Source organism: Rhinolophus sinicus, linkage group LG01, assembly GCF_036562045.2.
Source record: "Rhinolophus sinicus isolate RSC01 linkage group LG01, ASM3656204v1, whole genome shotgun sequence".
NCBI lineage: Eukaryota > Metazoa > Chordata > Mammalia > Chiroptera > Rhinolophidae > Rhinolophus > Rhinolophus sinicus.
In genome coordinates this window covers 2,652,479-2,674,125 of record NC_133751.1, presented here as the reverse complement: position 1 = coordinate 2,674,125, position 21,647 = coordinate 2,652,479, and the positions used below count along the sequence as shown (strand labels likewise).

The 21,647-nt window shown below is 53.9% G+C and overlaps 1 protein-coding gene across 10 annotated transcripts in view; it reads left to right on the top strand.

The window, feature by feature from the left end:
• Positions 1-21,647, top strand: part of PDE9A (phosphodiesterase 9A) — a 90,683-nt gene that overhangs the window by 57,246 nt on the left and 11,790 nt on the right. For 8 of the 10 annotated variants that reach the window (XM_074324826.1, XM_074324821.1, XM_074324818.1 and 5 more), the window contains 8 exons: positions 1,925-1,979; positions 2,829-2,899; positions 9,494-9,578; positions 15,516-15,597; positions 16,930-17,004; positions 20,203-20,289; positions 21,231-21,335; positions 21,552-21,634. In XM_074324826.1, coding sequence (XP_074180927.1) covers positions 1,925-1,979; positions 2,829-2,899; positions 9,494-9,578; positions 15,516-15,597; positions 16,930-17,004; positions 20,203-20,289; positions 21,231-21,335; positions 21,552-21,634 — 643 coding nt within the window. The remainder of the gene's footprint in view (positions 1-1,924; positions 1,980-2,828; positions 2,900-9,493; positions 9,579-15,515; positions 15,598-16,929; positions 17,005-20,202; positions 20,290-21,230; positions 21,336-21,551; positions 21,635-21,647) is intronic. The other 2 variants (XM_074324829.1, XM_074324824.1) reach the window with 2 other exon arrangements.

Genomic DNA, 21,647 nt, shown 5'->3' with positions numbered 1-21,647 from the left:
ATTTTGATGTGTTATATTTTCATTTTCACTCAGTTTAACATCTTTTTAAATTTCCCTTGAGACTTCCTCTTTGATCCATGGCTTGCTTACAAGTGTTCTGTTTAGTTCGAAGTGTTTGGAGATTTTCCGTCTATAGTTCTGTTATTGATTACTAGTTTGATTCTCTTATGGTCGGAAAACATACGCTATAAGGTTTCAACTTTTTTTTAATTTGTTGAGGTTTTCTGTATGGTCCAGGATATGGTCTGTCTTGGTACGTGCTTCATAGACACCTGAAAGAAATGTGTGTTCCACTGTTACTCAGTGGGCTAGTCTATATATGTCAACTGTTTGATGGCCTTCTAAATTTATCTCAAGACTTTGAGATCATTAACTCTTGAAGGCTATGTGATGCATTCCTTTGCGAAAGACTTCAGAAGAAGTGATGTAAATCCTGCCAATTCACCAAGGAGGGCTCCCTGGTGGTTCTTGTCATTGGGGTCCCCGTTTTTCTTCCCTGGTAGATATGGGCCTCTCTGAAACCTAGCGCCTCGGGTCAACACAGCTCAACACACAGTTCTGCGAAAGTTTCCTGGTGACATTTTTACTCTTATAACTTCAAAAGATGTAACAAAATGTCATTTTTCTTCTCATCAAATCACAGAATGCTAAAGCCAGAGGGAACCTTGGGTCATCCGGTTTCCCCTTTCATTTGGAGGTGAAGGGATGAGGTCTAAAAAGTTTAATTTAGATTGATCAATTTTTTTAAACAAATTAACATATTCATTATAGAAATGTGTAAGATATAGAGAAGCAAATATAAGAAAATAAAATTTCCATATCATCTTACAACTAAAAATAACTACTGTTATTATATCGGAGTGTATCCTGCAATGTTTTCAAAAATAGGACCACCCTGTATTACTGTTTTACAATGTATTTTATTGCTTTAACAATAGATGTGAGCGTTTTCCAGGATATTCTAACAGCAGAATGTGATTCCACAGTAGAGATATGCCGTCAGTTATTTATACCCATTTGATGGATATATAGGTTGTTACAGTTTTCACTATGTGAAAAAATATTGTGATGACCACCTCTGTGTACTACATGAGTATCTCCTAGAAACGGAGACCCTAACTCCGAGCATTTGAACATTTCTAGCTTTTGAGCCCCTTTGCCAAATTGGATTGTTGAGACTTTGTGTGTGTGTGGGCAGGTTTCTTTTGGTTTTACTGGAGGGTGACGCGTAGCGTCAGCACCAGTGACATGAAGTCAGCACTAAGTGCTCAGTGTTGGGGGGGTGTCTAATGGCCAGCTGGAGCCACCCCCTCCCAGGAGCACAGTCCTGCTGGAAAGGACAAGTCAGTGAGCGTCCACACCTGCCCCGAGGTACCCGGCACTGGGCCAGTCAGGAAACAGGAAACCAGGCAGGTTTCATGCAGCCTGGGACCTGCGCCTTGTAAAACCAGCCGCCCAGCCCGGTGTGCGTGCCAGGCAACAAAGGGACAGACCTTGGCCTGCTTCCCCTCTCTGGACCCGCCATGAGAACACTCTGTTCTGCACTTGAAATATGTCCTGGACTTACTTTGTCGTAGTAATTGGCCCATAAAACGAATCAGGCTTCCCCTGTGTGGAGACCCAGTCCTGCCTGCTTTTACAGCTGGTGCCGACAATGGGAGGCCATTCTGCCGAAAGAGAGAGAGAGAGAGAGAGAGAGAGAGAAGAGACAGGTTGGTGGCCTGGAGCCGTCCAAGAGGGAAAACGCTCTTGCGGGTGGGCAGGAGAGGCCTTGGGGTGCTGACCGGGCAAGAGCTTGCCTCCAGTATGGCAGGCCACTCCTCACCGCAACCTCAGGGCCACACAGCCATAGCGGTGGATTCAGGCCCAAGGGGACCCGGAGACCCTTCCCTTTTTCCATCTGTCTTTCTGTTTTGGTCTGTAGATAAAGAAGAATTAGTCCAGACCGTGCTGACCCAGGTTGCAGAGCAGTTCTCCAGGTACAGACTCTTCTAAATCATAATCTCCAAAGATAGGTGCTTGTTCTTCTAATGACAACGGGCCTCTTCGTTTGAGGCTGTCTTGGTCGCAGACACTTAACCTGGAGGAGCTGCCTTCCCCACGCGACCCTTCTGTGACTTCTGTAACTGAGCAGCCGGGTGGGGTCCAGGAAACACTCACCTTACACCTAAGACCATGGAAGGGGGCTCATTCGAATGAGGGCTCATGTTTGCCAAGAGTTTTCTGTACTGGCTGGCTCTTCTGGGACTCCAAATTCAACCTACAAGAATTGACACCGTTTGAAATAAGCTTTGTCACAGAGATCCTGTGTAGATGTGGGGCCTTTTCATTCCGGGTTATCTGGCCTTACTTGCCTCTTCTCACTTATTTCACTGCCGGGGTAACTCCGGTGGGGGGAGGCCATGTGGTGGCACTTCCTTAAAGCTTAAGAATTGTTTGCTTGAATGGGTTGGAGCCAGGAGAGGTCACACCAGGTCCCCTGAAGGTGGTGTGTGCCCAGGGGGCAGGGGGCAGGGCTGTGAGCAGAGGACCCAGCTGTTCACTCCCAGGTACTGCTCACTCCCAGGTACGGGGAGGAGACGTCCCCACCAGCGCCTCAGGCTTGGAAACCACACCCTCTAGATAGTCTGAGGGTGTGTCTTTTTCCTCCTCCCACCCCCACACACTGTGAGTTCCTTAAAAGCAACTGGGAGCGTCCTCGTGTCCCCCCTCACCAGCCTACCTGCACACCTCCCCCGTGGCAGTGGCTCAACAGCTGTTTGATGGACCCACTTTAACTTTGAGAATCTTATGAGTTACTTCTTGTCTCCTCTTATTTTCACTCCTAGAGCATTTAAAATCAACGAACTGAAAGCAGAGGTTGCCAGTCACTTGGCAGTGCTGGAGAAACGCGTCGAATGTGAGTGAATCTTGTGTTTCCTTTCTGCTTAGATGTCTTCTTACCTCTGTGTAAATTAACTAATAAGCTCGTGGTGCAGAGGGACGGGAAGTGTGATGTGTTTTCTTTGTGAAATGCCTAAACGTTGATGCTGACAAAGGCTAGGACGGGGCCTCACCGAGGCACTTTCAAAGTAGCACTGCACGTACAGGGTGACATGTTCCACAGAACAGCGCCTGGAAACAGCCTTTCCGAGCAGGAGGGCACAGAATAAAAACGGGAGGCCCCCCAGATTTCGACCTCTCTGGACAGGATCTCCTGCTGAGTAATAAGTGTGTGTCTCTTCGTACATAAGTGGGGACGCGCTGACCGCACGCTGTGGTCTGCTTTTTGGGAACATGTCTACTAAACCATTCTCTGTGGTTTCCAGTCTCCGTAAAGGAAAGCAGAAAAACTCTAATGAGCATAGGACAGTCGATTCAAGTCTTGATTCAGTGACGCCCCAGCTAAACTTCGGGGCGGAGGACAGCATCTAGTCATGTGTCCTCTGTGTCTTCATCTGCAAATAAGGCGAGTGCTTGAACCCACGTGCGTTACAACTTCCCATCCGACCCCCAAGGCAGAAGGCTCTCTGTCAATGTCAAGGCAAAGGTGAACGGTCCACGGCACCATGTCCATTAACTGGAGGGATGGGTAAACCAAACGCAGACCTGAGGCCAGCAGGGCTGGGGCGTCACCAAACACCATGCGGCCAATTCCTGTTCACAAGGACTCACTGAATGTCACTTCTCATGTCTTGTTTGAATTGCTTGGATTGTTTTCAAGGAAAAAAATTCAGGATGATACAAAAGCCAGTTCTCCTAAGTCACCGGAAACGTGGTTCATATAGTCATGCTTTACAAAGTACGTTGACATTTTTAAAATCCTTGCCGTCATTCGACCTTCAAAACAGTTTTGCTTTCCCCAGTGATGATGGAGAAGCCACAAAGAGATTAAGTGATCTAGTTCATCCAGCAAATTAGAAATATAGATAAAACTGGGACCAGGACCAGGATCCTGGAGGGCTGCTCTCGCTGCCTGCTGCCTGCCCTTCTGTGACATGTCACCTTTCTCCACGCCTGGCTGGGGGCCCCCCACCAGGAGACCCGAGAATGTAGATTAGAAAGCATGCCTCGCAACTACAGCCACAGACACTGGTTGTGGCCGCATTGAACAGACAAGGGGTTTTTCCTAAAGGTTTTGGGGGAGCTCCCAGGGTCACCAGGAGGACTCAGGAACGGGGCTCGGTGTTTCTGCAGCAGGGAGAATGCTCCAAATCCCACGCAGAGCTGACGCCGTGAGGGTGGCAGGCTGTGCACCTGAGCCCCAGATGTGTGGTGCCTCCCCCAGCACCTGGCACTCTGTGCCCAGCCGCCTACAGCCCCATGGGCACGGCTGCACACAGCCAGGTACTGGTGCAGGTGCAAAGTCTGGACAGAGAGGAGCTGTGTGCCCACACCCTCGCTGCAAGGGAGGCCAGAGAAATGCATGTGTCCTGTGGCTGCCGTGACAAGTACCACAAACAGAAATGTGTTCTCCCACAGTTCCGGAGGCCGGAGTCTTAGATGAAGACGTCTGCAGGGTCAGTTTCTTCTGGAAGCTCTGAGGGGGAATCTGCTCCAGGCCTCTTCTAGCTTCTGGTGGTTGCCAGCCGCCCTTGGCTTGTGGCCAAATCACTCCAAACTGCCTCCATCTTCACGGGGCCTTCTCCCCCGTGTCTCGTCCCCAGTCCCATCTGCCTGTCTCTTATAGGGACGTCTGACTTTGGGTTCAGGGCCCACCCTATTCCAGAATGCTTTCGTCTTGAGATGTCTGCCGAAAATCTTTTTCTAAATAAGGTCCCACTCACAGGTTCCGGGGCTTAGGATGTGAGCACATCTTTTGGGGCGACCCAGTTCAAGCCACTACAGTGAGCATTTGGGAGGCAAGCTCAACTTCCCATCAAGCCCCCCAGAGCAAGGAATTCTCCAGACGTGGAAAAGAACGTAGAAAATGAAAAACGTTCGCTGCCGAGTCCCCGCCTGTATTTACAGAGAGGAAAGTCACAGTCACCACCTGGTGAGCAGATGCCCCGGGGCCAGTGGGTACCTCGGCACTGCCCCCTCTCCTCCAGGTCCCTCTGCTCCTCCCACCCTCTGCCCACACAGAAGCCAGCTCCAACGCCCACCGCCCACCGTTACTTGCAAACAGGCAAGTTGAAGAGGCCAGTAAGGGATTTTCAGAACTCGCACAGAGAACTATGGTGACCTCAGTTTGAGTGGCTTCCGGCGTCTGGCCATGGAGACAAGATCAGGCCAAGAAGACTTTATTTTGCCTTCACGTGGTGTGTGAATTGAGGACCATTGAACGATGCAGCCCATATGATCTTCTCCCCTGGCCTCTTTGAGCCCGGAATTCTCCGGAACTGCTTGCTCGTCAGAGGGAAGGCATCTGCCCACCGGGTCCTTGGGTAAATCCCAGACATCCTGCACATGCATATAGGTTACCTGGAAGAGGTGTCACCTGTTTGCCCTCCGAGCTCAGGCTGGATGCATAATTCAAAATGACCAGTGTTTTCACTAGTTGTGCTCATTTCTAGCACTGAGACCCAGGCACGCAGGAATGAGGTTTAGGGAACTTACCTTTCTTGGGAATAGGGAGGAAGGAACAGTCCGCAAGTTGTGGGCTTGGCAGTGGGTTCGCCCCACAGCCCTACTTTGGGGCTTCTGCCCCCACCAGCCCCCGGCTTTCCCCCTCCTAGCTGCCCCCCTCCCTTCAGGAACATGGCCATGTAGGTTCACACCCCCAGGAGGTCGCACAGTTCAGATGGGCTCTCATCCTCCTTGACTCCACCTGGCTTTGGACTGGCCCCCTCCTGGCGCTTCTGGCTGCCACCTCCAGTCTCCAGTAGCCTCTATACTGGCACGGAGGTGGCAGGGTTGCCTGTCCTGTGCTAAGTCCCAGGGGGTATGAGTTCCAGAGAGCCACCACCAGAGAGAGCAGTGCCTTACCCCAAAGATGTGGAAGAGCAGAGGGGAGTCCTTTTGAGGACAGGGGTCCTGCAGCTGGACCTCTCATGCATATCTCTTGGGGAAAAGGTCATGCCGGCTACTCAGGTCAGTCCTGACTCTGCACAGCTGCCAGAGCAAGCTGGCCTGGGCCGGTGGCCAGGGAGGCTGCCAGGAGCATGACTGCCCCCCTGGCCCCAGGCCAGATATAGACACTCATACACACACATATAAACACATACATACACACAAAGCACACACAGCACACACACACATAGCACACAGCACACACACATAAACACATGCACACACATACTCACACGCACAGCACACACACACACAGCACACATCCTGCTCCCGTCCAGCCTTTGTCCTGTGCCCGGGGCCTGGACCAAACCCTAAACACAAGGAGAACTGGCCCCGTGGGTAATGCAAACAATTCATGAGACGCAAAGCTGAAACCAAAGCTCATTTTTCTCTGTCACTTGGGAAATGTGCTTTATGCAAATTCTTTACCAAAGTCCTTGGAGGAAGTGTTGAAACACGGCTCATGTGTCTTTAAACATCTTGCATTCACTTGGCAGCCAAAGGAGGGCCTCCCGACCCGGCCCTCTGCGGCCTCTTACGTGACCCCAGATAGGCCAGTGGAGGCCAGGCAGACAGCTGCCCCCGGGCCCTGTTCTGCTGCTCCTGCCTGTCCCCAAAGCCACTGTCCCTCATTCTTAAGGGTTCTCCCTCACGGGGGCCTCTGACTTGCAGAGGCCTATAGAACCACCTCTAAACTCCGAGAGGGGACAGCTGGGTTTCCAGATGCGCTCATGCGGCCAGTCCACCTGCCTGGGCCGCCTGGTCGGGGAGAATGAACCGGGGCCCCCAGTGCTGGGAGGGTTAGGGTGCCTCTGCTTTCCTTTGGAGTCCTGATGTGTGCCCACCTACGTTCAAAGTTCAAAATGGACGAATAAGAGGGCGCATGTATGAAACTGACGTCCAGTCTCAACTCGAGTCCCCCGGGTTGGGTAGGGAGTAGGGGCGGGGTCTTTCTCCCTCCTCTGGGGGGTGGGGGGGGCAGGCTGGGCTGGAGCCGGCCCGGGATGTGCGCTGTGGAATCTTCTCTAAAAGCAGCCCCGTCCAGGAAAGGACTGGGAAGCAGGAGCCGCTCAGCCACCGTCTGGGCCCTGCTCCCCGGCATCCTGCTCCTTAATCCCAGGAAGAGTGGTTTTTCTCGTCCACCAATGAATGCATGACTTTTGCCATCTTGTTACACACTAGCAAGTTCCTTAGCAACCAAGCTCTTCATAAACATAATTGCCATGAATTCTGAATCCCTGGGATGCAAATTAGTGATATTATATTGTGTCTCCCAAAAGGCTTAATATTAATATCACGCTCAGTAAATGGCCAGGGAGTCTGAGCCAAGTCGAAGAGCGATACAAACATTACACACTCACCAAGCACCGTGAGCCAGGAGGCGGCCGCTAACACACCCAGTGCCCTTGCCTTACTGAGAATGGAAAAAACGAAGAGGAGAAAACAGAAAAAGTAACATGATCCCCGCTTTGTCTTTCGAAAATTAAGAACGGATAGGTAGATAGGCAGATGTTTAGAATGCAAGGCGGTGGGAGAGCAATGCCTACAAGGAAGCCTGCCAGTGTATATAGTATGAAATGGGTTGTGTCTGGCCCAATGGGATCATAGATAAATTATCAAATACTCTTCTTTAAGATTCTCCTTATTCCCTCTGTTTTCTGCAACAGTCATATGTTACTTTGTATAAAATGTTTGCAACATAATAACGTAACCAGGACGGTGAATGGTAGGGCACAGGCTCTCCCCTGTGGACTCTACACCACACACTTCATCTCTTCCCCAATCTGCTCACTTCTTGGATCAAAGTCTACACCACATGCCAGGGCTCTCCTCCGGATCTATTCACTTTCTGGAATTTTCTGCCCTCCTTGTGTCAGTAAAACTGAGCTTCTTGTCACTGGTTTTGAATCTACCGTTTGCTGATGTCAGCGTCCTCCTGGCAGACGCCCTGTGGTCCTCTCCGGCCTGGGGTGAGGTCCTGCAGTGTGGACCGAGGTCCGGGATGCCTGCAGCGTACTCCTGTCCAAATACAAACCGCGAACGGTGTGTGCCCGTGTGCCTTTTCCTGGAAGAGGACCTGTGGCTTTCAGTAGTGACTTCTTCACGGTGTCTGTGACACAAGGAACAGCCAAGGACACCCCACTCCACATTACAGTGGGCTCCTAGTGAGGGAGCAGAAACGCACGCAGCATCAGCTCCCGAGTTTCCCCAGTGGCAGTGCATGTGGCACCGGCCACTGAGAGCCACCTCGCAGGCTCCGGCCACTTGCACTTAAGACCCCGTGTTTCGGTCCCCAGTCCTGGTAGGAGGGACGGTGTCCCCAGTGTGGCACAGAAGCATGTCACCAGGACCAGATTTGAGTATCAGATCCTCAGAGTCTGCTCACTTTGGGCAGAAAGAAGCCATGTTTTCGCGTAGCCTTGGCCCCACTTGGCCCCTGACCCTGGGGTATTTAGGAAACCTCCCAGGGAGGTTATGGTTCCAGCCCTCCTGCCTGGGGCGCTGCCCTTAGCCAGTGTCCCCCAGCATGTGCTCTGGCGGGGTGGGAAGAACTGCTGAAGTCACTGAGTCACTTTGTTTTCCGTAGAAGTCATCCGCATTTATTTTTAGCCGTATTCAGAGCCATGCTTGATGAGAAGGGGAATTGAGTAGCATTGCGAGGCGTATCTTTTTGCACAAAAATTGAGGTGTGATGGCAGAGTGACAAAGCCAATCTTTTTATTTCTGATGAATGAGTCAAATCTGAAAGCCTTTCCCAGGCTGCCTGCCTGGTGGCAGCATTTCCAGGCCCCTGTGCAGCCAGCCAGTGTGACCAGCTGGAAGTCGCACCGGCTTGGAGGCGTAAGCCCCACCTCATCCTTTGATGAAAGCTGAGCCCTGGCTTTCCGGGCACGCTTGTGCCATGGGTCTCCAGGAATGCCACACAGCCCGGGTTCTACTCATCCGAAGCGGCTGCTCAAATCCATTTCAAATCCACACTTCCTCCTGGTGAAGGGCTCCAGGGAGGACCTTCAAGTGCAAAGCTTTCAGGCTAATGAAATTGTCGTCCTTGCTGGCAAGGCTGTGGTTTTGCCCACTGAGCCTTCCGTTGCATTTTAATACCCTGGGGCCACATTTCCCCCTTTTCTTTTGGATAATAGACTTCTTTGTTCCGTGTCCTCAGCTGGTGTTTAGGGGTATGGAGAGAGAGAGCCAGAAGTGGGTGCAAGGAAAGTCAAGATTCAAGGAGCAGGGAGAAAGGGCTTGCCCTATAGAAACACACAGATGCAGGCGACAGCTCATGCTTGGAAGAGGCCTGAGATGTCAGCATGGGTTGTGGCCGAGCTGAATGGGGTGGGGGCTGGCGGGATCTGAATGTCACAGCCTGGGCAGGGGGGAACCACTGCACTGAGCCAGCTGTCCTCCCAGCAACATGGCAGCCTCCAGCTAGCCCCCCGTTACCAGCCTTGCGAGGTCCTCCCTGTGTATCCATGGTAACCCTCTTGTTTCTCTTTGTCCCCAGTGGAAGGACTAAAAGTGGTGGAGATTGAGAAATGCAAGAGTGACATTAAAAAGATGAGAGAGGAGCTGGCAGCCAGAAGCAACAGGTAAGGTCTGAACTGAATGAGCCGGGGAGACGGGCCAGGGGAGAGCTCAGAGGGGCCATGGGGCTGGGGGTGGGGGGTATGGGCTTTGTTTTCCCAAAAGCAAGTCTGAAGTTTGGAGCCGTGTGATCCGGCCCCCGGCAGGGTGGGAGCAGTCTGGAGGCCGCCCTGCTCTGCTTGGGATTTGCTTTTCAATCGCACAGCTCACTCGTCATAGGAGAGAGGTCCTGGCGGATGGAGGTTAGAAAGCTGACTGCATCTCAGGGGGAGTAGCCCTCCTGCAGATCAAAGTGTTAGGATCAGCTTAGCCAGACTGAAAGAAGGTGACTGCAGTTTTTAACAAAGGGGACAATAAAAGGAAAATGCGCTTGGCTTTCAGGGGACAAGCGTCCTGGTGCCCCACAGGTCCCACTCACTGGTGGACGTCCCCACAACCAGAGCAGCAGGTCGGGGAAAAAGTCCTGTGGCTCACCGGATGCAGAACTCACTTGAACCGGGGAACCAAGGGTCTGTCCACACGTGCCCCTGCGGAGCCGACATTCATGAAAAAGACACACAGGCTTCCTCACACCCCCTTGACCGTAGACCCCTCTACCGAACCAGGGTCACAGCAGTTGTCGAGGCTGAGGGACCGCACGGCCGTGAGCCGTACCCGTGTGCGGCTGGGCCGAGGGCTCTGCTGACAGGGCCCAGCCCCACCCCCCACCTGCTCCTGCTTCTCTTCACGCCAGAGTCACATCCAGGAGACACGTGGTTACAATGTGGCCCGTCACCCCCCGAACGCCATGCCCCCCACATGCTGCTGGGGTCGCAGCAGGGCCTCACAGCATTCAGTGGGGTCAAATGAACCTGAGGACAGTCCTGTGTAAATGCACTCAACTGTCTTACGAAGAGACACCTAACAGCTAGGCAATCTCTCCCCAGTTTTAAAACACAGCGCAACCTGCGGAGTGAGGGGTATGGCTCCACAGGTTGTGATGGAGGGTCCTCCAGGGCAGGGGGCAACGGAAAGCCGGTGGTCGCGGGTCAGTCCCCTCAGAGTCCGGCCGGGCTGGCCAGCCTCGGGGTGGGCTCAGGGAGAGACTGAGGGGCTCAGAGCCCCGTTCACGTGTGTCCGTCAGGAGCAAGCCACGTTTATGTCACACTCACGGCAGCGAATTTGGATTTTGGGGTGTCTCATTCCATTTGATTTGGGGAGGTCAGGGCAGAGGAGTTTGCGACCACAGAAAACTGAGTGAATAATTCACCTTTGTCATTTATGGTGGGAGGTGCTTTCCGTATGGGACAGGGGACAGTCCTCCATGTGACCTAGTAAGAGTCCTGGAGTTGCCCCGGGCCAGCTGAGGAGCTGGACCCCCAAGCCTGAGACCTGGCTCGGCATCTGGAAGGACACCCAGACCTGAAGTGACCCTTGTCATGGCGACACTCTCGGCTCAGGACCTGCGGGGCTCAGCTCAGCCCTCTGGCTGTGCCTGTGCCCAGCTGACACCTGCTCGGCCTCCACCCTGTGGCCAGTCCTGTTGCCCAATTCTCCAGGCTATGCTGGCTGTGCTTAGCTGCTGGCCTCAGAGTGGCTGCCATGGCCAAGGGCCATGTCCGCTGTGGCGAGGGGGTGGCCGGGCATGGTGCCCACTGGGTTACGTACCCCAGGAGCCCCTGACACAGTTGCCCTCAGCCCAGGGCTAGGTGGGGCATGCTGTCTCAGAAGGGGTGTGGGTCCAGCATCGTCCAGCATCGAGGGGAAGAGGATTAAAACTCAAGTTCTAGTCTCCAGCCTGACACTGAGGGCTCCCGAGCGAAACCTCTCAGCCCAGAGGGTATGTCTCTTGGGCTGCAATGGTGTCCCCTCAGCTTCCTTCTTGTCTCTGTGGGCGTCACCTCACCCACAAACAGGCTGCCTTCACGGAACCCACAGAGCATGTGCAGGAGGCGTTTGCAGCCTGTCTCCCTTCTCAGTGGCCAAATGCCACCGGCTTGCATGTCTGAGGCACCCTCGCTCCTCCACCTCCTTCCCATTCTGTAGTCCAGGCAGGGTGGCAGTGGGACTGCTGGGCTTTCTGGCGTGCCCTGGTCCTCTGGTCAAGTTCAAAGGACAAAACAAAATTTTGTCCAAGTTGTATTAGTTTCCTATGACAAAGCACCACAAACTGAGGGGCTGAAAACGATAGAAACTTAGTCTGTCACAGTTCTGGAGGCCACGAGTCTGAAATCAAGGTATCGGTAAGGCCTCACCCCGCCAAAGGCTCTGGGGGGAAGTGTGTCCCCCCGCCTCTCCCAGCCTCAGCTGGCTGCTGGCTGTCCTTGGGGTTCCCTAGATTGTAGTGACATCACCCTGATCTCTGCCTCCGTCTTCCCTACCCCCCCAACCCCCTTGTGTGTGTCCACATGTCCCCTTTTTAAAAGGACGCAGGTCATATTGGAGCAGCGCCACCCTACTCCAGTATGATCTCACCTTAACTCATTACACCTGTAACAACCCTATTTACAAATGAAGTCACCTTCACAGGTACGGGGGGCTGGGACTTCAACATGTGACTTTGGGGGACACAGCTCAACCCACAACCACCCCAATTTTAGAGCACATGGGAGGAAACCAACCAGGCCCGAGAGACAAGCCGTCATCTACAGACGCCCCTGTGGGGCAGGGTGAGCCCCCAGGCTCCTCTGAGTAATTCAGGCCTCTTCTGTGCTCCCCCAAAAGCATGTTTTAGAGCTCACGGCGCCATAATCCAAAAGGAAGGCTCCCGATGCCCAAACCAGTCTTAGAGGCGACATTCTCAGCAGACAGTTTTCACAGCATCCCATGTAGGTGAGAGACGGGTAACTGTGGCTCTTCAGTCACAAACAGAACAGGAAGAAAGTCTCCAGCATCGCTGGCAGCACAGAGAGGACCCGTCCCAGTCTCCACAGGGCCCTGGTCCAGGAGCCCAGCAGCCCCTTCTGTGCCCGAAAGGACAGCCCTTCCCTTGTCTTCATGGGGAAATAAACCCCGATGGAGAGCAAGAGCCCTGTGCGCTGCCCCTTCTGTCTGTGCTGATGGAGGGTCCCACTGTCATCATACAGGAGCGCCATGTAGCGCTTTAGGTCCCTGGGGCCAGGCTTGTTCCATGTGACTTCCCTGGAGTGCCAGGGAGAGGTGGCACCTGTGAGCAGCTCTTTCCAGAGGTGTCAAGCCCCTGGGCACGCAGAGAGAACAAAGGTGCCTGGACGGTTGAGCCCCACCGTGTACCCCCCCAGTGGCTAATGAGCGAGCACACCACGCACCAACAGCACCCACGGCAGCCCCAGCCAGGGGTTTGCATGCCCCAGACAGCCTTTGCCTCTCCAGGAGTAGCTAAAGCGGATAGCCGTCAGGCCTGGGGGCGCTCAGAGACACCCCCAGGACAGGCTGCGCTACCCTGAGACACACGGATTTTTTTCTCCCATGAGGAAAGAGGTCCAGTTCCCTGCTCGAGTTGAGGGCACAGGGTGGAGCTTGCTGGCTGACTCCTGGTGGGGAGGCTGCAGGAATGTGGTGGCATCTGAGGGCTCTGGGGGTCTGTAGCCTCACTTCATCCCAAACAAATGGCTTTGACCGCTGGACTGAGCCAGGAGAGGGGAGGCTGGGAGCCCAGGAAATGAAAGCAAAAATGAGCCCTAAATAGAAGGAAAAGAAAAGGCACCATGCCAGCTGCTCTGTCAGCTGGAGGGTGCTGGTTCCCATGGCAACAGGGTGCAGAGGGAGCAGGCGGGGCGCCTGGCTGAGGTGGGGAGGCCCTGGCAGGAGTCGCCGGGCACCCAGCAGATGCTCCCAGCACTGGGATTTTGGAGGAAGCTGCTGGATTCCAGCACTCAAACCATCTTGCGTGGTGAAGGCTTCCACAGCCCTCCTGGGAAAGGCACACAACTTACCTAGCCAGCACGTGCATGGATGTTTCTGCAGAAGAGGTTAAAAGCAGAAAAGAGGTCATGATGATGCTATCTGTTGTCTTAAGTGCACAGACCAAGTTCATCGTCGCTCAGAAATGTGTAAATGGGATTTCTCGGTTACAGGATGACAGTGGCAGTCATTTGGTTGGTACCTTTTATTGGTCCATTTTGGACTGTTTTGTTAAATCCCCACACTCATGGGAAGCTGTCCCTAGCAACTCTGATGGTTTTGACAAGTGTCTGGCTGAGGGAGGAATAGCAGCGTGCCCTGAAAATAACGCTGAAGGCTCTCTTCAAAAAGGAAATCGATTTATTATTCTGAGTTTGCAGGTAGCACAGCCTCCTTGTAAAACCATCAGACGGTACTGAATCGTCAGTAATGGCAGCAGCAGAACACCCCCAGGTGAAATGTGGGCACTGAGCTTTCCAGGTGATTCTTTGTGTATAGGTGTCTAGTTTTGGAAAACAACTAAGAAATACTGTGTTGTCATCTTTTTTCACTTACAGTATTCTGAGCCATAAATGGATCGAACTTTAACCCACCTCCAGCTTTTTCCAGAAGGCCAGTCTAGCACTCACTTTTCACCCACCAAATGTGTTCTTTTTACCTAGTGCTTTGGTAAATATTTAGCATTCCCTTTCAGTACATACTGAATGCAACATTTCTTTCTCCCTTTTCACCTAAAATTCCCTCACTTCACATTATAGTCACGATCACACAGCAGGTCTTTCTTGTCAATGAATCGTAATGGTTTAAATTAGTTCCCACTTGGGGACATTTAGGTGGCTTCTCATTGGGTTCGGTGTTTTTGCAACGACAGATAACGCGGTGGTGAATACTTTTGTGCATTGAGCTGTTTGCTCGTGCCTCATTCTTATCTTAAATTCCCCAGAGTAGATGCACGGGCTTAAAGAATATGAATTCTTTATGGCTGTTACTATAGATGGTATTAAATGGCTCTCCCAGAAGGTGGAGCGTCATTAACAAAACCACACGCACTTCTGCTGCGCGCCAGCCAGGGAATCTCAAACAAGGGGGTGCAGACCCCTCCGTCGTGCTCCCCATCACAGGGAGGATGGAGAGAATGTTCACATCCAAGAAAGTTAAGGTCCCCAGTGGGGAGGGGGCCGTGGAATGGCCAGATCTCCTGGGACAGCCCCCTACGTCGGGGCCCCAGGTACGATCCCACAGCCAGCACACTCTGCCCAATATCAGAAGGTGGCTTTCCCGCCAGGACACACCTGGCTCCTTTGGGTCTGTTCTTACATGGGACACCTTGACATTGAGTGGTGACAGAAACAGAGCCAGATAGCAAATGCATCTGTCAACATGTATGCAATGGGGAACATGGGGGACGCCCCAAAAGCCCGTCCTGGTGACCAGATGGCTGATATGCTGCAGTCATCCCCAGGAGCACTGGAGGAGGGTTTGTTTTTAATGAAACTGAGCTCTGGGAAGCTACGCCCAGTGAGTTTGGGGTGTATGAATTGAACAAAACAAGTTGCAACAGAATGAGTTCGTACAATTCTGTCTTTGTTTAAAAGTACGAGGGGGCCGTTCGTGTATGTCCACGCCCAGGAAATTCTGGAAGATTCCCCAGACTTAACAGGAGCTATTTCCAGGGTGTGAGATTTAAAGGAAAGAAGTGGAAGTGGGGACTTGATTTTTTTTTTAATTTTACTTTATCTACTCCGGAGCTATTTGAATTTTTTTTAGAATGAAAATGTTTTACTTGTATCATTAAAAAACAAAAGATTTTTAGACGCTTACCTGTGCTGAAGATGGCATGTTTCCAAGAACCAAATATTATCTTCGGAGATGCAGCAGGGTCCCTGGGGGGTTAGCAATGAGACGTCACCGGCTTTACGACTTATTCTCCCATAACAGATAAGACCAAAGGAGTGTGTGGGTTTGGCTTGGGGTTTTTTGTTCGTTTGTTTTTCTCTGCGGAGGTCCCCACAGTCCCCTGCCCACGCGGGCACCAAGTCGGAAGGGGCAGCGCCAGGCTAATCTTTGCTTTTCCCCCGTAGGACCAGCTGTCCCTGTAAGTACAGTTTCTTGGATAACAACAAGAAGTTGACTCCTCGGCGAGATGTCCCCACGTACCCCAAGGTGAGATGAAATTGGGCCTCCAAAGAAACAGCAGCTCCTATCCACACGCCCAGGGCACAGGCCCCTCACCCCCTCACCCCCCACCTCCTGGCCGGGCGCCTGCTGTCCGCATGTTTGCAGAAACAGCTCCCACCCCATCCCTGGGCTGTGGAACGAGCCTGTTATGCTTCCCTGTTATTCTTAGGCAGAATATTCTTCTCTTTGACATTTGTTTAGCAAAAGTGGTCCCAGAACATAGCTTACTGGGCCAGGAGATAATAGCTATACTTTTAAGTACGTGTTTAACAATCTGCTTCATTAGCTCTCCTGTCCTGAGCAGTACACAATAATTATGAGACATTTTTCTTTTCTGTCACAAAAGATTTGTTACAAGAGACTCCGGGCCATTGTTAAAGCAGCAATGCCCTGGGAATTCGGGGGTGGGGGGGCCCTCAAACAACTACAGAAGAAGGGCCGCCTGCCTGGACAGTGCCGTCCCTTGGCGAGTGAGCAGAACCTTGGCCACTGATTTGCAGCACTCTTGAACGAAACCCCAGTGGCCGGGGTCCCACACTTTGTCCCAGGTTTTCAGATGGACACTCGTGCCTTTCCCGTAGGAAAACGTGACCCAAATCTCTCTTGATTTGGCCCCAGGAGTCACAAGGCCCAGCCTAGGTCCAAAATAACAGGTGTCAGTCCTCTATTGCAGTTCCTTTCTAAAAAATAAATACACAGAAAGACCTGGGCAGTGACAATATCTAATCCTGAAACATCGTGACTGTTTTATGCCTAAACCGCAGCCTGTTTCCTGTCAGGATTTAACTCAAACTCTGCTGCCCCCTAGAACCCGCCTGGGCCCTTCAGCCCCCTCAGCAAGCTGTGCTGTTTGCGCCCACAGCCAAGCCAGGGATGGGTTCCCCAAAAAAGAAACTCCCCATCGCTTCTGAAGCAGTATTAGCATGTATACCAAGTTAAATTTTTCCCTTGACTTCACTTCATTGTATTTGTTTTCAATGTAATTTACACGGGGTAGTTCACCTTCTGTAGGTCAGTGTGCTGTGAACTTTGGCAAATGTGTACAGTCACGTAACAGATGCCACAAGGAAGAGGTGGGGCTCTTCTGTTACGCCACAGCCTTTCCTCGTGCCTGTGCTCTCACCTGCGTCAGGCGACCATGGATGGAGGCCCATGCCTAGAGCTTGCCCTTTCCAGAATTCTTGGAGGTGCCCTTGAGAGGGAACAGGGGAAAGTGGAGAGAACCTCCACTGAGCACGTGAGGTTGCCAGCTCTGTCTCAGCACCGAGGCCCCGCCCCAGAGCCTGGCTTACGCTGCCTCCTGCCCTTTCCACCCAGTACCTGCTCTCGCCGGAGACCATAGAGGCCCTGCGCAAGCCGACCTTCGATGTGTGGCTTTGGGAGCCCAACGAGGTGAGTGCAGGGCCTCCCCCATTCCAGCACCGCTGAACCTGATGCGAGTGCCCCTGTCGCCCTTTCCCGTGCCTTTCTCCTCTCTGTTCTTTCTGGTTTTTTAAACTTGATTCTCCAGGTTTTAGTTAAACTGGCTCTTAACTAAAGTCAGGGCGGCCCAGGAGACGTAACTCAGGAAGGGCTTGTCAGGAGCAGGCGGCCAAGTGCTGGGGCCGGGAACCCTGGTTGGCACTAACCCCCCCACAGAGCACCCTCTGCAGAGAGTGTTGTGAGTCCCCAGGGGCATCTGCTGACCCCAGACATACCCTCTCAGGTGGCCAACTGCTGTGCCCACAGACCCCCCATGCTGTGGAGAAATATCTCCCCAGAAATGGGCTTTGATGGAGAGTCGTGCTGGGAGAGGCAGCTGCGTGGCCCGACACACACAGGATCTGGGGCTACAAGGCATTTCCTGCAGCTAGCGACTGCTGGAAAATTTCCACCTTGCTGAGAAAGCACAAAGAAGGAAATTCTGTTTGTTTGTTTGTTTGGTCTAGTGACCTAATTGTATCAGTCGTAACCCTGTCTATCCGAACCCCAAGAAAACAAAAAGTCCCTCATCGTGGACATCAGACCACCAAAATCTACAGACTCTTTCCAGCTTTTTGGAAACACAGACGTGCGGCAAGGCTGCCCACCCACCTGGACGAGAGGAGAACGGTGACATCCCTGCAGATGGCGGGAGTGGGAACTATGCACGCTGAGCATCCACCGGCAAGGTCACAGTCATGGGCATCTGGGGCCAGCAGTGTCCTGAGTGAACCGCACTCATGCTGTCATTCACGCTCTCCAGCGAGGGAACGCACTGATCCCGCCTCCACCCCTCCCCCGCCACCCTGAGAAGAGCTGGCCTGTGTCTGCGGGATTGTCCCATGGCCAGCATTGAACCAGATGACACGTGTTCCAAAATCTCCAGCCACCAAGTAGCGTGCAGGAGGGGAGCGTGGATACTACGGAGCAGGAGGCATTTGCAGTGCAGCCATCACCTGCAGATCAATGCACGGTCGGTAAAGGACGGGGTGTGGGAGGCAGCGTGACCCGGACGGACGAGAAGTAGCGCTTCGAAACATATGACCACCTCTGGTCTCAGCAGCCCCACTGGACACGGGCCCCAGGCTGGCCTGTCCACGGGCAAGTGGACGCAACAGAGTGGCTTAGCACTTTCTGCTTCCAGCAAGTGGACAAGCACCACCACTGGAGACATCTGGAAAAATCACTCCCCGACTTCGTTTTGACTTCAGCCCCCTGGTGACAAAGCACCTGCGAGGCAGCGGGCACCCCCTGCCGTTGCTGTCTCCTCTGGGCACTGGGCTTTGTGCCCTCACGTTGAAAAGTTGGAGGCCTCGTGCATTCACAGTGAGAAGGCCGCCTCCCTGCCCTCCAACACATGGGGTGTAGGTGGCACAGCCATCAGGGCCAGTGAGAGAGGAGCAAGCCAGTCCCTGCAGGCGGGGTCGGCCTCTGGGTGGCTGTCTCCCGGCCTGGGGCTTCTTCCCCCAGCACATCTCAACGGCACTGACAAACTGGGGAGGGGTCCTGTTGCTCCCAGAAAGTATCCAGCTGCTTGAGGTGACAGACCAGAGCAGAAACCCCGGGCTCTGGCAAATCTGGGGATGCCATGAATTTTAGACCATGGATGGAAAAGATGAACAACGAAGGTCATACCTGAAAACTTCAACAGCCAACCTGGCCCCCCAAAACAGCATGTGGCCGCCCACAAAGCAGCTCACTCCCTGAAGCTGTTGGCCCCTGGTGGTGGTGGTTCCCTTCTCTCCCTCCCAGCAGGGGTGCTGTGTGCCCAGCATCACGGGGCCCAGCCCCATTTCCCCCATCACAGGCCAGGAGTCGATGACTTCACGCTGCCCTCATCCCGGTCAGAGCCCACCCCGGGGCTGGGAAGAGCCGCTCTCCTGAGCACCAGGCGTCCAGGCTGGGCCTCCTGCTCTTCACCTGCACCCTCCACACGACCCATCGTTCTGCCTCCCGAGCGGGAGCCGCTGCAGTGTCGGGGCGGCCAGGGCGGGAACAGATGCAGACACATCAGCCCTGCCCCAGACCTGGCACCGATGTCGCAAAAGTGGCACCAGATGGTTTCGTCTGCCTGTCATCTCCAGCTCTTGACTCCGGTTTCACAGCAGACATTTCATTCAGCTCATTGGTGTTGCTCTGAGCAGTAGCACATGGCTGGGGGGGCGGGGGGCGGGGGTGACAGGCTGCAGCCCTCTGGTCCTGAGAAGCTGCCCTGCCTGGCAGGCACTAGACAGCTGGCGGATGTGCCAGAGGCAGGCACGGGGGTGTGGCCCCGGGGGGAGGGGCGCTCGCTGATGTCATGCCCGGCACCCCCAGGGGACCTCTCAATTGTCCCTGCTTTGCAGATCTCCGTGCCTCTGGGCTCTCTCCAAGACATGCTTTCCCAGAGAGCCAAACTTTGTCAAGCTCTCGTCGATTAAAAATCATTTAATCTTTCTTCCCTAGTTTAATTAGCTCCAAAGCTCTGAGCAGTATTTAAATAGATCACAGCAGTGACAATAAATCCTCTCTGGGACTGAAAACAAAAATCTATTTCAAGTTGAGCAGGGGTTTCTTTAGAAGACAGTCGGTGAAATCAGGTTTGGGAAACCAGAACGGGTGTATCTTCGGGACACCACAGGTAACACATTAAAAGGTGTCTCAGGTCCCAGCAGGCCCCAAAGGGGCACAGTGAGGTGAGTCTGGGAGGTTAATTGTCAGAGCCCATTCGTGCCCTGGGCTCAGGGAAGTGGGGGCCGGCCTTTCTGCCTGTGAGATGCCATTCTCTGGTCTGCATTGGAGGGACCGCGTCCCAGAACCTCAGCTGTGATGCTGACCCACTGAGGCTGTCTCGTGTGTGGAAATAAACCATTCCTGACACGGTCCTTTGGGCACAGTGTCCCCTCTCACCCAGTGCCTCACTGTGCATTGCCCAGAATTCCGTTGCCTTCTGAACCCCTGCTGCTCTTTCAGGCCCCACATCCTGAATCCCCCAGGCAACAGGCTTCACTCTCAGGGACCCCGGGAGGGGAGGTTCATCCTCTGGAGACCGGCCCGAAAAGCTGCCCACCTGCCCCGTGGGCATCTCTGGGATGGCGGTGGCCCCGTGAGCCACGCACTGTTGGTCATGCCCTGCTCCTGTGCCTGCAGATGCTGAGCTGCCTGGAGCACATGTACCACGACCTCGGCCTGGTCAGGGACTTCGGCATGAACCCCGTCACACTCAAGCGGTGGCTGGTAAGTGCAGGCCCCGCTGGCCCCCGTCAGACACACTTCCGTCCAGTGACAGGGGAGTGACCATCTGGGCACCTTCCTGAAGGTGCTGGGCCTCCATGAGAGGTCCCCCAGGACGGCCAGCCAGTCTGTCCCCACCACACACTCCGCCCCTGCACCCCTGCTCTGGTGAGCAAGAACATGGCGAGGACCAGGGAGGGACAAGTGAAGCAGTGTGCTCTAAAGCAGCAGTGTAAGCGTGTATCTGTGTGTGCATGTGTGCGTGCATGCGTATGTGTGTGCATGTATGAGTGCACATGTGTGCATGTTTGTGGGGTGTACATGTGTGTGCATGTGTGTATTCATGTATGCATTCTGTGTGTACATGTCTGCATGCATGTGAGTGTGCACGTGTGTAGGTTTTGAGGAGTACACATTTGCGTGTACATGAGTGTGTACATGTGGGGAGGTGTATGAGTGTGTACGTGTGTGCATGTTTGTGGGGTGTACACGTGTGAGCGTGTATGAGTGAGTGTGTGCATGTGGGGAAGTGTATGTGTGTGTGAGTGTGTGTTTAGCAGCAGATCTTTTTTCTAAACAAAATATTGCTCAGAACCAAACATTAAAAGCCTGTTGAAGGTTTGGTGGTGACTGGAGACACAGGACCCTCACGTAATGCCCCCCAGCTCACCCCCCAGCTTCATGTCCCTGGCTCCTCAGACGCCCTCTGGGGAGGCCTAAGTCCTCGAGCCCAGGGTGAAGCCTGGAGGAGCCCTTCCCCACCCCTGCCCCAGGGGCCACCGTGTAGCCACCTCGTCCTGACCTGCAGCAACACACAAGTGTTCTTGGCCTCGGGTTTGGACGAGGATGGGGCAGGGAGCGCCCGAAACAGCTAGCGAGGTGTCCTGGGAGCTTGGAGAGGGGGTGGGCAGCAGCGCCCACACTGGCAACCCTCTGTCTCGCAGCTCTGCGTGCACGACAATTACCGGCACAACCCTTTCCACAACTTCCGGCACTGCTTCTGCGTCACGCAGATGATGTACAGCATGATCTGGCTGTGCGGGCTCCAGGTGGGTCTCCGCGCGGGCGCAGCCCTGGGACCCCCCCCCTCCCCCCGGAGCCACCCCAGCCTGTGTAGTCTGTGCCGCCCCATAGCCAGTCTCCTCCTCCCCCCACCCCAGAGCGCGCAGCGCGGGTCGGGTCGTCTCCCACCAGGCGGGGGGCTGGAGGGGCGGCGCCCTGCCACGTCACTCACCTCCCACCACCCCACCCTCTCTCTGACCCAGGAGAAGTTCTCCCAGATGGATATCTTAATCCTCATGACTGCAGCCATCTGCCACGACCTGGACCATCCAGGGTACAACAACACGTACGTGCACAGT